Source organism: Pan paniscus, chromosome 3 (assembly GCF_029289425.2).
Source record: "Pan paniscus chromosome 3, NHGRI_mPanPan1-v2.0_pri, whole genome shotgun sequence".
Classification (NCBI taxonomy): Eukaryota; Metazoa; Chordata; class Mammalia; order Primates; family Hominidae; genus Pan; species Pan paniscus.
Genome location: NC_073252.2, coordinates 151,353,836 through 151,370,379, shown reverse-complemented (window position 1 = coordinate 151,370,379; position 16,544 = coordinate 151,353,836). Strand labels below are relative to the sequence as shown.

The following is a 16,544-nucleotide window of genomic DNA, read 5'->3' as shown; positions in this document are numbered from 1 at the left end:
ACTGTACTATTTTTCTGATTTATTTCAACTGAAGGCTAAGTAACTATATAAATAGGTGTCAAAAGCTTTGCTAAAAATTTCACAACTTTTTCACCTAAAAAAAAGGTTTCTGTGGCTTGAATACAATTTTAATATATACCAAGAACCCTGTTTAAAAATCTGTATTGTATTAAGGAGAACACCTAAATTATGAGCTCTATAACAGTCAAAAAAATTACTTTACATTGTTATGGCTGCACAGACCATGGTTGAATGCATTCATTCTGCAAAGCTCCCAGGGCCCACAGGACCCTGTAGAAGGTACCATGAGGCTATACACAGATAGAGTGAATAACCCATCCTCTTTAAAAAAAACAACCAACTACAGAAACTCAGTATAAAAATACAGCCTCTGCCAGGCACGGTGGTGTACACCTGTAATCCCAGCACTTTGGGAGGCCAAGGCAGGCAGATGACGAGGTCAAGAGATCAAGACCATTTATCCAACATGGTGAAACCCTATCTCTACTAAAAATACAAAAATTAGCTGGGCGTGCTGGTGCCTGCCTGTAGTCCCAGCTACTCAGGAGGCTGAGGCAGGAGAATCCCTTGAACCTGGGAGATGGAGGTTGCAGTGAGCCGAGATCGCGTCACTGCACTCCAGCCTGGTGACAGAGTGAGACTCCGTCTCAAAAATAATAATAATAATACAGTCTTTGGGCCAGGCGCAGTGGCTCACGCCTGTAATCCCAGCACTTTGTGAGGCTAAGGCGGGTGGATCACTTGAGCCCAGGAGTTCGAGACAAGACTGCGCAACAACGTGAAACCCCAACTCTACAAAAAAAATACAAAAATCAGCCAGCCATGGTGGTGGGTGACTGTGGTCCCAGCTACTCAAGAGGCTGAGGTGGGAGGATCCCTTAAGCCCAGGAGGCGGAGGTTGCAGTGAGCTGAGATGATGCCACTGCACTACAGCCTAGGTGACAGACTGAGACCCTGTCTCAAAAAATAAAACTAAAAATAAAAGAATACAGCCTCTAACACAAATACTAGTCCTGTTATTTCAATGGCAAATATGGTTTGCAGGCTTGAACGTGGAGGACGTGCAAAACGTAACAAGTAATCAATGTAAAAGGTTTAAATGTAAAAGCATGAGCTTGCATTCCTTCCACAGCTCTTCACCCAGTTGTCAGCCCTTCGCCCATTCCTTCAGCTCTTCACCCAGGTGTCAAGTATGAGGTTAGGTGCTAGGGAGACAGATGCATGAGACTCAGAAACTTGGGTACCCTGAGAAAGGTAATTTCCAAACAGAGGAGTAACGGCCTTCTGCTAAGATAAGTGCCAGGGTGCTATGGAAAGCAGGATGGAGGGAGATGGCTGGGGAAGAGAAGAGTGTTTTGGCAAAAAAAGAGAGCCCAGGTGAATGATCAGAAAGTGAGACTGGAGGAAGAGGTTGAAGAGGCCTCAATCCCCAAAGGGCTTCTACATCACTGATGCCATGCTCAGGACCCTGCACTTCATCCCCAAGGTACTGCAGTCCATAAAAGGCTGTTCTTCAAAGGGATGACAGGAAAGGATGTAGGACAGATGGACGTGAGGAGAACAGGATGGGGTGGCTACAGAATGGAGACAGAAGACCACATGAAGACTCAACCACACCTCGTGACAGCAGGCACAGGAACCAGGGACAGCGAGAGGCCCAGAAGCTCAGTTCGGGACACAGTAATTTTGTGGCACCTGCAAGCTAAAGGAGAACTCTGGGGAGAAGGTACGATCCATGTTCAACTTCCTTCTATATAGAGAGTATATAAAAAGCCAACAGAGCAACAAATATATACACTGCTGTGTAGCCATAAAAAATTTTTCTTTTAATTTTTTTAAAGCCAACAGAACAGGCTGGGTCACCTAGGGAGATGACAGGGTGGGAAGATAGGAAGGTCCCCAGTGGAACCCTGGTGAGATACTTCAGGTTAAAAAATGTGAGATCCTATAAACAGGGAAGGAACTTCCATTTCTTTCTTGTTTTTTTTTTTTTTGGGATGGAGTCTTGCTGTCACCCAGGCTGGAGTGCAGTTGCGCGATCTCAAGCTCACTGCAACCTCCACCTCCTGAGTTCAAGCACTTCTCCTGCCTCAGCCTCCGGAGTAGCTGGGACTACAGGCTCGTGCTGCCACGCCCGGCTTATTTTTGGTTTTGGTTTTGTTTTCTTTTCTTTTGAGACGGAGTCTCGCTCTGTCGCCCAGGCTGGAGTGCAGTGGCGCGATCTCGGCTCGCTGCAAGCTCCGACTCCCGAGTTCACGCCATTCTCCTGCCTCAGCCTCCCAAGCAGCTGGGACTACAGGCGTCCGCCACCACGCCCAGCTAATTTTTTATATTTTTAGTAGAGACGGGGTTTCACCATGTTAGCCAGGATGGTCTCGATCTCCTGACCTCCTGATCTGCCCGCCTCAGCCTCCCAAAGTGCTGGGATTACACGCGTGAGCCACCGCGCCCAGCCTATTTTTGTATTTTCTGTAGAGACGGTGTTTCACTATTTTGGCCAGGCTGGTCTCCTGACGTCAGGTGATCCGCCCGCCTTGGCCTCCCACAGTCCTGGGATTACAGGCATGAGCCACTGTGCCCAGCCCAGAACTTCCATTTCTGAATAACAAAGAAAAGTGAGAAGTAGTTCCACTCCCTGTGGGGGTTCTGAGATGTTTCACTGCCAAAAGCGAGTGTCCCCAAAGATTAAGTTGTTCTTGTCTGCAATTGTATCTTCCAGTATGTTGCTGATAGGACAATGAGATTCTCTTCATGCTCTGGCTCCCAAGATCCACCTTTCACTGGTGTTAAAACTATTTCAGGAGAACACATTTTGCTGCTGTTACTACTAATCAGATAAAAGTACATTTTAAAAACAAAAAACCACCAAAAAAAAAAACTTTCATAGACATTGTACCTAGACAGTATTTATGATTTTTATACGCATTTTAAAACCTGAATATACTACTCATACATTGTCAATGCTTAAACTTCTGCTATTCAAATATAATTTAAAAAAGGCTTACCAGAGAGAGATATATACAGAGAGCCAGACATGCTTCCCAGGGCATTCAGTTCTAGTAAGAGCTGAAGTCAGTTCCCCTTTGCTCTCATCACTGAATTCCCAAAAACAATCTTTCTCAGCAAAGGAACATATTACTGTTGATATTTGAGAATACCCAGGGTAAAATGGGGATGAAGAGGAAAGAGGGAAGAACATTTCTCAAATATTGCTTTTTTGGCTTTCGACCAAATACAATTACATAGCATCCACAGAAGATGAAGGCAGAATAACATAAACAAAATCTTCAATGAGGCCAATTACCCTGAAAGCTTTCCCAGACTTTGAGGTAACAGGCAAGCTGCTCTAGGAAGCCTGCTGCCCAGAATTCACACTGGTCCCGTTCCAGCCCCACCTTGGGCAGTCTTGCCAGTAAAACAGAGACCTCCTCACTCTTTAGATTCTTTCTGTCCAGTGACAGACATCAGCGCTTCCTTTACATTTGTGGAACATGCTAAGACTGTCTTACAGTCAAATTATTTCTCAAGTCCAAAGTTAGTAGTAACTCCTCTGTATGGGTTCTTAAGAGACAATGCATTCATTTTGTGGAACTGATAAATGGTGCTTCTATTAACTTTAAGTCCACCTGACCTTCATTAAGCTGGTATCGTGGGGTAGTTATTAAAATTAAAATCATAATAAAATTTGAAAAATGTGTAAACAAATGTTAATAACTTCATAAATAAGATTAAGGATAAATGACATTAAAACAGCAGGGCAAACCTAATATTGGATTATAACCCAAAGTATAAATATCCATGAGCTCACAAGATATAAATAAATGAGAACTGACAAATCTCCCATACAGAATTTCACATAATTTGTGTCGGTGAAGCTCAACTTCACTTAATGACTTGCCTCCAAAAAGGACATTAGGGAAAAACTAGTGAAATGTGAATAAAGTGTGGAGTTTAGCTCACAGTAAGATACTAATGTTGGTTTCTCAGTGACAAATGTACCGCAGTAATATAAGACATTAACATTAGGGTTCACTGGGTGAGGGGTATACAGGACGTCTCTGTACTATCTTTGTAATTTTTCTATAAATTTAAATCTACTCTAAAGCAAAAGTTTTCTTTTCAAAGTAGCAAGAAATAAGGTGGGTTTTGGGGAAGTTACAAAATTAAGAAGGTAGAAGGTAAATGAATAGTAAGTACGTAGGTGACTACCAATCACAGAACATTACACTTACAGAGCTAATTCTTGGAGACAGCTTCAGAATCTGCATTTTCAAAAAATGGACACAAAGGTTTTTAAAAGCAGCATCCCACCCACATCATGATCATTTCTTTACACATGAGGAACAGACCTCAACCCAGAAAAAGCCAAAAGAAACAAAGAGGTTTGCAAGTCAAGTTTTTAAAAAGTAGAGATAAAATAGCAAAATACTGGAATATTTAATATCAGGAAGATAAAACATATAAATTAAGGTTGATCAGACTGTGAACTATGATGTACTGAGTTTTAAAATGAATCCAGGCAGGGATAGGAGATTGGAGGTTGATGGCTAAAGGGTAAGGCACTTCCTTTGGGAAGACTAAATGTTCTTCTAAAATTTATTGTAGTAACAGTTATACAACTCTGAATATGCTGAAAACCAACTGTGCACTTTAAATGGGTGAATTATATGCTACGTGAACAACATCTCAATCAAGCTATTACCAAAAAATAAATAAAGCCAGTAGGTGATAAAAGAAAATGCAATAGAAAATAGAATACATTGCAGGCAACAAGAGTGAGTACTATTTTCTGAAACTTTAATTCATTTTTATAAATAAAAAAGCACATAGATTATACACATGTATATATTCATACATCCACATATATGCTTGCAAGTACACAGGCATGATGTAAAATTTTTTTTTATATAAGTCATCGTCAAAAAGGACACTGTTCTCCCTCATTCCCACATCTTTCATTCTGATAATCTGATGCTATGTGAAAAGACCAATAAGGACAAAATCTACGAATATCTTAAAGTTTGATTTTTGAAAAAACTGGCAAAAAGAAACTAGTGCTAAATAATATGAAGAGAACTGCATCTACAAAAGAAAACAAATACAAACGCACGTGCAACACAGCTCTCTATGGGCTGCACACACCCACACCTGGGTCTGCAGCCCTGGCCTCCAAGCTCCAGAGTGGTATCAACTCTACCTGCCATCTCCCTGTAGACGTGTCATATCAAGTCTGAGATTCCTAGGAGGCAGCCGAACACAGTTCCTGATTCCTTCCCACTAAATCCTTTCCCAGCACAGTCATCACCATCTCTCCAGACATTTAAGCCAAAATCTAGATGCTCTCTCTCCATGATTTCTCTTTCCCTCACACTCCACAACAAATTCAACAAGGATCTGTCCCGCCTCAAGAATGTATCTCAAAATGTTCCATTTCCCTCCATCCACTTTCAACCCCCTACCCTGATATCAACATTCCTCAATTTTTCTTGCTCCCACACACCCAAAAAGGATGTTTAAGTTGTGTCATATTTACAATTGTGGGCGTTTACCAGCTGTAAAAATGTAATCTCTGCCACACTGTACGTACTGGCATTTTTAATAAAACTCACAATCCCTTTTTAAAATAAATTCAATGGAATCTAAATACCACTGAAATGATATCTACCATTATCCATTTTTTTAAATACAAAAATAAACTTCATGGCTGGATATTTTATGTTGTTCCTTTTCCTCCATGAACTCATTTCTATTCCACGTCACCCAAGGAATTTTTGGTTTTGTTTTGTTTTTGTTTTTGTTTTTTTTGAGATGGAATCTGTCTCCCAGGCTGGAGTGCAGTGGTGCGATCTCAGCTCACTGCAAGCTCCGCCTCCCGGGTTCATGCCATTCTCCTGCCTCAGCCTCCCGAGTAGCTGGGACTACAGGCGCCCGCCACCACACCTGGCTAATTTTTTGTGTATTTAGTAGAGACGGGGTTTCACTGTGTTATCCAGGATGGTCTTGATCACCTGACCTCGTGATCCGCCTGCCTCGGCTTCCCAAAGTGCTGTGATTACAGGCGTGAGCCACTGCGCCTGGCCCTACCCAAGGAATTTTAACTGAATACATAGTTATGTTCAAAGCCTTCTGCTACAAGACTATAAATTGAAATTTCAGGTTTTTAAAACATTTTTCCTATGACCATAGGTCTAAATATTAATTTTTTTTCTTCTGAATTAAGTTATCAATTCAGGCCAGGCGTGGTGGCTCATGCCTGTAATACCAGCACTCTGAGAGGCTGAGGCCGGCGGATAACCTGAGGTTAGGAGTTCAAGACCAGCCTGGCCAACATGGTGAAACCTCATCTCTACTAAAAATACAAAAATTAGCTGGGCGTGATTGTGTGCACCTGCCATCCCAGCTACTCAGGAAGCTGAGGCAGGAGAATCACTTGAACCCAGGAGGGGGAGGTTGCAGTAGGCCGAGATCACACCACTGCACTCCAGCCTGGGCAACAGAGTGAGACACTGTTTCCAAAAATAAAAAAAGTTATCAATACAATTTGTATTAGTACAGTCGAATCCCTGAGAGATTGGTTCCAGGACGTCTCAAGAATATCAAATTCTGAAGATGCTCAAGTCCCTGATATAAAATGGTATACAGTATTTGCATATAACCTATGCACATCCTCCTGTATACTTTAAATCATCTCTAGATTACTAATAATACCTAATACAATGTGAATGCTATGTAAATAGTTTTTATACTGTATTAAGGAATAACGACAAGAAAAAGTCTGTACATATTCAGTACAGATACTTTTTTTTTTCTGTATTTTCGATCCACAGTTTGTTGAATCCACAAATGCGGAAGTCACAGATACAGAGGGCTGACTGCATACAATTGATCAAACCAACAAGTTTTACAAATTTTGATAGGTAATTAAACACAGAAAGTAAAATCTTATTGAAAATGCATCCTTTAATGAGATGAACAGAGCTGTTTTCCCCCCAACTGGTTGATGTGAACATTACCCACTACTAGAATGAGACAGGTTTTTTATCAACTTAATCCTTTCTTTTTTAACTTTTTTAAATGTAAGTACTGAAAAAGCTTGTAAGTACTGAAACAGCTTTATTACAGCACTGTCCGTAAATTCTCTAAACTACCTCAGTGTTTCATCTAAAAATCACACAGTGAGCCATCATTAAAAGTAACTTAAATGATCTATCAGTTGTCAAATTCATTGGGTCCTCCTTCAATTTTACTAAAAGGAACGATCTGAAAACCACCAAAGTTACTAAAGAATTTGTCATCCAATCAGAGTGGATCACTTTTTCCTAACAAACACCAATATTTCAAATTGCCTCTTTGCCAAGATGAAGCCAACAGCAGGATTGGGGCTGGGTGAAAGATACAGCTTTCTTTTGTAAAGTGGAGAAAAGAGATTGTGAAAGCAGAGGTGGAAAATGGTAACTTACAACTCAGATCAGCTTTAGGAGATACCTACACCCTGGGGGTCTGGAAGCCTAGTCCTTGCAAGTTATCCACCCACTTATACACCACTTAGAGTGTCTTCGTGTACCTCTAAGGGACCCAGTTTGACAAGTGACCAAGACTGCCCCATGGTATTCTCTTAAAAATGGAATTCACAGGACCGAGTGCAGTGGCTCATGTCTGTAATCCCAGCACTACGGGAGGCAAAGGCGGGCGGATCACTTGAGGTCAGGAGTTTGAGACCAGCCTGGCCAGCATGGAGAAACCCTGTCTCTACTAAAAATACAAAAATTAGCCAGGCATGGTGACACATGCCTGTAATCCCAGCTACTTAAGAGGCTGAGGCAGGAGAAGTGCTTGAACCCAGGAGGCGGAGGTTGCAGTGAACCAGGATCATACCACTGTATTCCAGTCCCCTGGTTAAAATTCTTTAACAATTCACACCACACTTAAAAACAAAACTCAAATTCCTTACTGCGACTTCTAAAGGACTACATACCTTATCTCACCATCCTACAAACCACACTAGCCTTCTCCAAGTTCCTGGATTGCCGGCAGGGCTTCCAGCCTTAGGGCCTTTGCACCTCCATTCCCTCTGACCAAAGCACTGTTCCCGCTGCTGTGTGGCTGCTCCTGTTTCCTCCAGGCTTCAGCTGGAATGTCACCTCCCAAAAGGAGCCTCACCTGACCACCCCATCCACCTCATTATTCTCTACCACAGGAAACTAATTCTTGATAGCTCTTGTCATAAGCATAATTATTTTACTTACAGTAAAGTCTTACTTGCCCACTACACGAAACAGAGGTCTTGTTTGTGTTTCATGTTCAGCACCCAGCACGGTGCCTGGCACTCAATAGATGTTTATAAACAAGAGGGAGGGCACAAGCACACCATGGAAAAAGTGAAATTGGTGAGTGGCGAAGGAGGGGCTATTTCTAACAGCTTTCTAAACAACCTTATTTTAAAACAAAATCGTATTAATGTATTAGAAGGTATAGATACGACAAATGCCAAAGAGAAAGGTGTATTACAGATACTACTAAATACATAAACATGGACATATACTGAGACTTCAGAGAGCACCCAAAGTGGGCAGGGACATTCAGCATGCAGGTTTCCACCCCCATTTTTTCCTTACCTCTGTTCTTGAGAAGGCTCCTCCAGACCCTCTTCAGAATCACCCTATTGAAAAAGAACATGTGTTAACCGTTGTTTCTGTTTGTTCATTTGTTTTTGAGACAGAGTCTCGCTCTGTCACCCAGGCTGGAGTACAATGGCACGGTCTCGGCTCACTGCAACCTCCGCCTCCTGGGTTCAAGCAATTCTCCTGCCTCAGCCTCCCAAGTAGCTGGGACTATAGGCACATGCCACCACACCTGGCTAATTTTTGTATTTTTAGTAGAAACAGGGTTTCACTGTGTTGGCCAGGCTGGTCTCAAACTCCTGACCTTGTGATCCACCCGCCTCGGCCTCCCAAAGTGCCAGGATTACAGGCGTGAGCCACTGTGCCCGGCCACCTCTGGGCAAATCTTATAGTCATCTTGCACTGCTCTCCTCCCTTCACCTCCTACCAGAAAGACCTACCCACTCACGGGAGACCCAGTTCCTACCTGTCCTTTCTTCCAACACAGCAGCCCACACCATTAGTAGCTCCGGCTGTATTAGAAGACAAACGCAGCTTTCTTCTCTGCCTGCAGACTGCTGCCTGCAACCATCCGGTGCACCATCGCACTCTGTGCAGCAAAGACCAGTCTCCTCATATCATTCACTCCTTATCACCCTTATCACACAGTAAGGACCCAGCACTCAATGTCATCACTTCAGTCCCTGCTCAAGAACCTACTATGGCTCCCTCCAACTGGTCAGATGCACACCAAGCTCTTTAACAGCATACAGCACTGTCCCACACAGGCCCTGACACACCCAGCCCTACCCCTACAACCACATTGCGGCAAGCACCTGGGCTCCAATTTAAAATGTCCGAGGGAAAACGCTGAACTTAACTGTCTACCAGGCGAGGCTCTGGGCTAGGCCCCAGGCACACACTTGCTGCTGCAGATCTCTAAGGCCTCCCTTGTCCCTAAGCCTTAGCTGACCTCTCCAAAGCAGGGTGCCTCTTCTCTCAGTTCCTATATTTCAGCACTTGACTGTGGTCCCAGGGTATTACCAGTCTGATCTTGCCAACCACAAAGGGCAGGGACAAAAGCATGTAATTCCCCCACTGCCTCTTGGGAAGTGCCTCAGGGCCTTTGCACTGGCTGTTCTCTCTCACCACTTTCAAAGATTGGCTCAAATATTGCCCTTTCAGAGTGGTACACTTTGACCTCTTAAAACCGCAACTCACATCACCACCCCACATTGCCACCACACAACATGTATGCCCTTCGAACAGACTAAATTACTTTAAATTTATTCTCTGTCTTGTTTACTGTCTATCTCTCTGCTTCCATTTAGACTGCAAGCATCACAAGGGCAGGTGTTTTTTTTTTGTTTTTTTTTTTTTTTTGTCTACTGTAACATCCCTGACACCTAAAGCACTGCTTGGCCTGCAGTAAGTGCTCAATAAAACATCTGCAGAGCTGAGTACAAGCCAGCTGTTTCTTAACTACATGTGGATATGACTATTATGGGAACTTCACTAAGCAACTTTTTCTAAATCAAAATAGAACATGACATGCTTTCCCCTCAGACACAGAAACTTTACCACCATAATAGTGCTTTTCTGGTCAAACTGTACTGAAACTCACACAACATACGTAATGGCTAAAAACTTGGGCTCTATAGTTAAACACTTACTCTCCTAGGACTGTCACTTTCTTATTACCTTAAGCCAAGTAATTTCGCTGTTCTGTGCCTCAATTTCATCATCTGTAAACTTCATAGTGTTTAGTGTGTTAATGAGTTAATACTCATAAAGCATTTAAATGATGCCAGAAGTGCCCAACTCATGTTAGTTTTTTTTTTTTAATGTTGATGGAAGTTGATTAAACCAAAAATAAATCTCTATGACAAAAAGATTACCAAATACTGGTCAATGATTCACTGGAGCAAGATGCTATTACATAACACAGTACCTGTGATAACAAAAACTCTGTGTATCATTTCCTGTTTCACTTTCTACCAATTTCCGTTATCTACACCCTCTGACTTAAGATGCGGGAAAATAAACTTGATATTTTTAAAGGCAGATTCTTTCTTATTCATCACTGTATCTCTGGAGACCTAACTGGGCCCGCCCCAAAGGTCCATCTTTGCTAAATGAACAAGTAAGGGCAGTGGAGCACTGAGCCTGCCCAGCCCTGCCTAGCACCAACATGATTCTGTATCAGGTAACGGCTGCTCCTACTCAGCACCTGTCCCTGGTTCCCAAACCTGCTAACCAAGGGGCATGAGGAGTGAGCCTTCTCTTCTCAAAGAAGTCTGGATGGATTGAAAGAACAGATTCTAGACTGCCCTTCTTGCAGCTAGAACTGATTTTTAAAAATGTGATTGTCAAACAATACTAGGAAATAACCATTTAAGGCATTCCACCTGTTACCTGCAGACTTAGCCAACCTCATAAATAGGGGAACTCGGCAAGACACTGACAACTGCCTCTCCCGCACTAGGACGACTTCATGGGCAGTACTGAATGTCTACTGTATGCAGGACACTGTGGCCACAGCAGGGCACCAACCCTTAGCAGCCCAGCCCCTCAAAGGAGAACCCAGTTAAGGCAACAAGACATGCACAAGACAAAGGAGAAAAACGAAGACATGGGCCGGGCACGGTGACTCACACCTGTAATCTCAGCACTTTGGGAGGCTGAGGCAGGCAGATCACAAGGTCAGGAGTTCAAGATCAGCCTGACCAACATAGTGAAACCCAGTCTCTACTAAAAACACAAAAATTAGCCGGGCATGGTGGCGCATGCCTGTAATCCCAGCTACTCAGGAGGCTCAGGCAGGAGAAGCACTGGAACCCAGGAGGCGGAGGTTGCAGTGAGCCGAAATTACATCATTGCACTCCAGCCTAGGTGACAAGAGCAACACTCAGTCTCAAAAAAAAAAAAAAAACAAAACAAACAAAAAAAACCGAAGACACTACAAGAAACTCAAAGAGGGAGAAACGATGACAATGCCACTGCAGGGCAGGAGTCAGGAAGGACAGGTCCTGAATGACCAGCGGGGCTGTTGCATTCATTAATTCAACAGATACGTGTTGGACATGCTTGGCCAAGGGTCGGGCTGGAGTGGGCGTACCAGAGGACTGACACGGAAGGCCCTGCAGGACAGAGCAGGTCAGGTGGACATCACCTATGCGTGGATCACATGGAATCGCAGTTTCTGACTTTGAAGGCAAAGTAAGAAGGTACACAAAGCCGTATCCTGCACACACCCAATTACTTCTTGAAAATAAGCTAATGAAACACCTGTTTGGTTTCCACACCATCACCACTTTGCATTCAGTGTGTTCAAGTACAGTCAGAGCAGAGGAAAATTTCTGTAAATGTAAGAATAAAATCATATATATTTTTCCTCCTTCCTCTCATGATCACCATGGATATACAGTTTGTATATTCCTACACCAAATGATTTTATGACATGAGAGTATATAACAAAAAGATATGACTAGTACAACTTTACAATCATAGAGCACACAATAGTGCTGAGTTATCTGTACTATTCAGACCTTTCAAAACAAGAAAGCCGTTCATGCTCTCCAATGCCCAAGTCTACCAGTCAGCTCAGGGACCACTAAAATATTAGGTAAGCTACAGTAGGTGCTCACTAAGTTCCAGGCACTTAATCTTCTCAAAGTCTTCTGAAACCAGCACCATAATTCCCCAGACTTTGCAGATGAGAAAACAGGACAAACAGGTGAATTTATGGAGCTAAAAAGGGATAGGGCTGAGATTCAAACCCAGGACACCTGGCCGGAGGTTCTGACAGTTTACAACAATTTAGTTGTCACATATGGTTTTACTAATAGTAAGTTAGTCTTGATCACTTAGAGACCTGTCATTAAAAAAAAAAAAAAAAGACTTAATCAACAGGAGACATCTCCAAAACAAATAACTATACAAACAGTGTTGGCAAATATGTTACTGGTTTTTTTGTTTGTTTGTTTTTTGAGACAAAGTTTCGCTCTTGTTGCCCAGGCTGGAGTGCTTCGGCGCGATCTCAGCTCACTGCAACCTCCGCCTCCCAGGTTCAAGCAATTCTCCTGCCTCAGCCTCCCGAGCAGCTGGGATTACAGGCCTGCACCACCACGCCCAGCTAATTTTGCATTTTTAGTAGAGACAGGGTTTCTCCATGTTGGTCAGACTGGTCTCAAACTCCTGACCTCAGGTGATCCACCCCTCTCAGCCTTCCAAAGTGCTGGGATTACAGACGTGAGCCACCAGCCTGGCCAGTATTTTATTTAATGCCACATCCTCTAAAGTTCCTATTTCATCTACTACTGACAAATCTTAGCCTCTGAAGCCATCTTTCAGTCTTCCTGCATGAAAGAAACCCAATGTACTGGTTAATTAAGCAGAAAACCCTCAAATTTAAATTAACACCTATAAATATTCTCTTTTCAACAGACTCCGTTTGACACATATGAGGGAATTTTTGCTGAAAAAATTCAAAATACTTTGAAAATAATTCATTTAAAATAACTTTCTTCAAAACTCTCTGTAGCTTATGAGATATATATATACACACATACACACGTGTGTGTGTGTGTGTGTGTGTGTGTGTGTGTGTGTCTCCCTTACCCTTGGCCCAGGTATAAGCAGGGCAAGATAGTTTCTAAAAGGTATACGTAGAGATATGGATGAAGTATTTAGAAAATTATTTTGAAAACCAGTTTCACTTTCATTATAGCTTTGATTAAAATAGCTTAGCTATAAATCCCTCTATACTGAATATCCCAGACAGCTTCTGAATTCTGACATCTATTATCAAAACAAATTGTATTATACAAATAAACCAGAAATTAAGAATTGTATAAAATAACTTTTGAGCCCATAAATCAAATAATCATTTAGGCCTTGACATTTCCATCTCTGAACACACCTACTAAATCTTCAACTAACGCTCTAACAAATGAGAGTATATAATACTAGACTCAATCACCTATAATTTACTTTCCTTTTAGTCTGGGTTGGCTTCCAACACTAGCCAGTAAGAGATAGAAACTATAATTGAGCAAAAATGCAAATACATATACAGAGATATACACCAGTGCTTCTCAACCAGGGCAGTTTTGCTCCCCAGGGACATCTAGCAATGTCTGGAAACATTTTTAGTTGTCAAAATCAGGAGGGGGTGGGGGAGAGGGGGAAGCAGCAGTGAGTGCCACTGGCATCTAGTGGGTAGAGGCAAGGGATGCTAACTGCTCAACATCTCACAGTGCACAGGACAGCCCCCACAACAAAGAACTCTCTAGCCCAAAATGTTACCAGTGCCACTGTTGAACAACTCTGATATACAAAAACATAATTTTTTAAAAATAAATACATCGCGTTAAATGTCGTTCTTGCAGTAGGAATACGACGGATTTCTATTTTGTTCTTTTTATATTTCTGTATCTTCCAAACCTTCAAAAACACATATGTATATTATTTAAAATCGGGGAAAAAATCCATTTGGGAATAAATTTTTAGGAGAAGGAAAAACTATCTGCTCCTCATCCTGATGGGGCCCTTTCTCAAAAGACCTGTCTCATTCAGGCTGCTGGCCTTCAAGGAGGGTCCAGGAAAATTCTCCTCTAAAATCACCTCTCTGCCTTGAAGCTGTTATTCATTAGCCCTGATCAAAATGAATATTCTAAATATCTCAAAACCAGCACTCTGAATGTTTCACATAGGAGGGAGAAAACTGAAATGTAAAACTGGACAGCCTCTCCGGTAAAGTTATAGCTAGACATCCTGTTTTTCTAAACAGCCGCAAGACACAACACAGAATTAAGTGCTGCCACCAACGTGGGAAGTAATGAACATCTTAAAAAGTACTGCACACAAGCTAAATATTTCCTTATAATTCAAGCCACTCCCACCCAAAAAATGCATTTTGGATCACAACCGTTACTGGTGAAAGGCAGTCAACAATATTATATTTAAATGTGCACACTTCACAGTCAATGGGAATTTCTTGTAAAAGTTAAAAGCTTTACAGTACTGTATCTGTTGCAGCAATAAACCCTCTATGATGCTACAAATTCCCAATAAAACGTCAGTAATTATTTTTCTACACGCAATCATCATATCATCATACAGAGAAAAAAACCAGAAATTCAAGTTCTTAAGTGGGTGTATTTTAACAGGAATTAAGGGCACTTGGAGAAAATCCAAGATGACAATCCTTGAGAGTCACATCTCCATCCCAAAGCTACTTAACGCTAATGGCAAATACCACTCTAACATTTATGAAATCAATACTCCTGTTGTCCTCAACCTCTTAGCCACTTGCCATCCACACAGCACCAGCTCACTTAGGGAACAGTGTGCACCCAGGACACCCACGGCCGAACAGACCGCTGGCCGCTTCCCTGCTGAGGTGGCCTGGGTTCCCACCTTCTGAACTTGGGGCCGGCCTGCCTCAGGCCCTGTCACATGGCGTGGGAGGAGCCGGGAAGGCCACCGTTGCCAGGTGTTCAGGCTCGGCCCCTAACGTTTATTTGCCTTGCAAAGTGGCCCGAACGCCTGTGCCGCTTGGACAGGGGGTGGGGAGGACCGGGGGCCTCCCCGCCTCTCCTCCCTCTACACCCACAGCCGCCCTGTCACCTGGTCGTCCTCACCTGAGTGGGCAGCAGGAGTTCCCCTTCTTCTGCCTGCCACAGCTCCACCACGTTCGGCAACGGCTCAATCGCTGCAGGAACACCAAAAAATACACCACGTTTTTAATGCACGCTAAAGAAACGCTTCCTGTTTCCCCTATCGTCCCTCCGTGCCCCCCGCCTCACCAAAACATGTCTCTTTTTCCTCCTGGGAACAGAGGCCATCCCAGGGGCGAGCCAAGGATAAAAATACAATGGGTGGGGTGTGAGCCGGCGGCCCCTCGGACGCGAAGGCGACAGCGTGCAGGCTCGGGGTGCTCGTGCTGGGGGTGGGGGGACGAAGTGGGAGTGAAGACACCCCACGAGGCACTCCGGGCTCCGCAGCCCGAGCATCTGGAGTGTGGACCCTGGGCGGCCAGGCTCGGGGGAACAAAGCTGCAGGAAGCCGGGCCGCTGCGGGGCACCCGCGCGCGCCACACAAAGCGGGGGCTGCGCCCGGGGCGCAGGGGCCCGCGCACAAAGGCTCCAGGGCGCGAGCGGCTAGCGGTCCCCAAGCCCCGCGACTGCTCCGCTCTCCAGCTGTACGGGGCAGAGGGGCGCGGGACGGGACGCTGTGGTCAGAAAATGTTATCAGCGGAGAATTGCAACAGCTTTCCTTCCTCCTCCTGCCCCTTTCCCTTTCCTCCCCTCGCCCTCTTATAGATTTCAGCAGTTCCCTAAAAGAAAGAGCGGGGGCGGGGTGGAGAGGCAGAGCGAGCCCAGCGGCGCAAGGCTGACCTTGTCCCTGAGCCCCTCCCGGGCGACAGCAGGGCAGCAGGACCTGAAAGACGCCCAGCAGGAGGTTCACGGCCGCGGCGGTGCGGCAGTAGCAGCCGGGCTGCGGGCGTCGGAGCCCCGCCATGCTGCTGCTCGCGCTCCTCTCCGTTGCTCGCCGCGCTCGCCACTAGCTCGCTGGCGCCCCAGCTGCCTCGCCCCGGGCCCGCCCCCGTGCCGCGCCGCCCCGCCCCGCCCCGCCCCGCGCCGCACCACCCCCGCCGCTGCCGCAGCTGCTGCAGCTCCAGACCCGGGCGCGCCGCTTGCTCTGAGCGCGTGTGCGCCGCAGATAGGGAGGGACGGAACGCGGCGGGGTGCGGGGGAAAGTGGACAATGCGAACCCGCGGGTGCCCCGCCCCGGCGCGGAGCACATGGCCGCGGGCCCGCCCCGCAGCGCGCACTCTGCGGGGCCCGGGCGCTTTCCTCGGCTGGGACGGGGTCGCTTAGAGCTGTCCGCGGGGACTAGCGGCCCACTTTTGCCAAGTGC

The 16,544-nt window shown here is 44.7% G+C and overlaps 1 protein-coding gene across 8 annotated transcripts in view; it reads right to left on the bottom strand.

Annotated features, from left to right (window-relative positions):
- TMEM131L (transmembrane 131 like) overlaps window positions 1–16,231 on the bottom strand; it is a 170,717-nt gene extending 154,486 nt beyond the window's left edge. For 4 of the 8 annotated variants that reach the window (XM_003822591.6, XM_024928630.4, XM_034959296.3 and 1 more), the window contains exons 1-3: window positions 16,022–16,231; window positions 15,266–15,336; window positions 8,637–8,680 (exon numbers count right to left, since the gene is read on the bottom strand). In XM_003822591.6, the coding sequence (XP_003822639.4) occupies window positions 8,637–8,680; window positions 15,266–15,336; window positions 16,022–16,145 (239 nt within the window). In that variant the 5' untranslated portion in view covers window positions 16,146–16,231. Of the gene's footprint in view, window positions 1–8,636; window positions 8,681–15,265; window positions 15,337–15,430; window positions 15,957–16,021 lie in introns of those variants that run through there. The other 4 variants (XM_055111944.2, XM_024928632.4, XM_063603961.1 and 1 more) reach the window with 2 other exon arrangements.
- Between the last annotated feature and the right edge of the window lie 313 nt (window positions 16,232–16,544).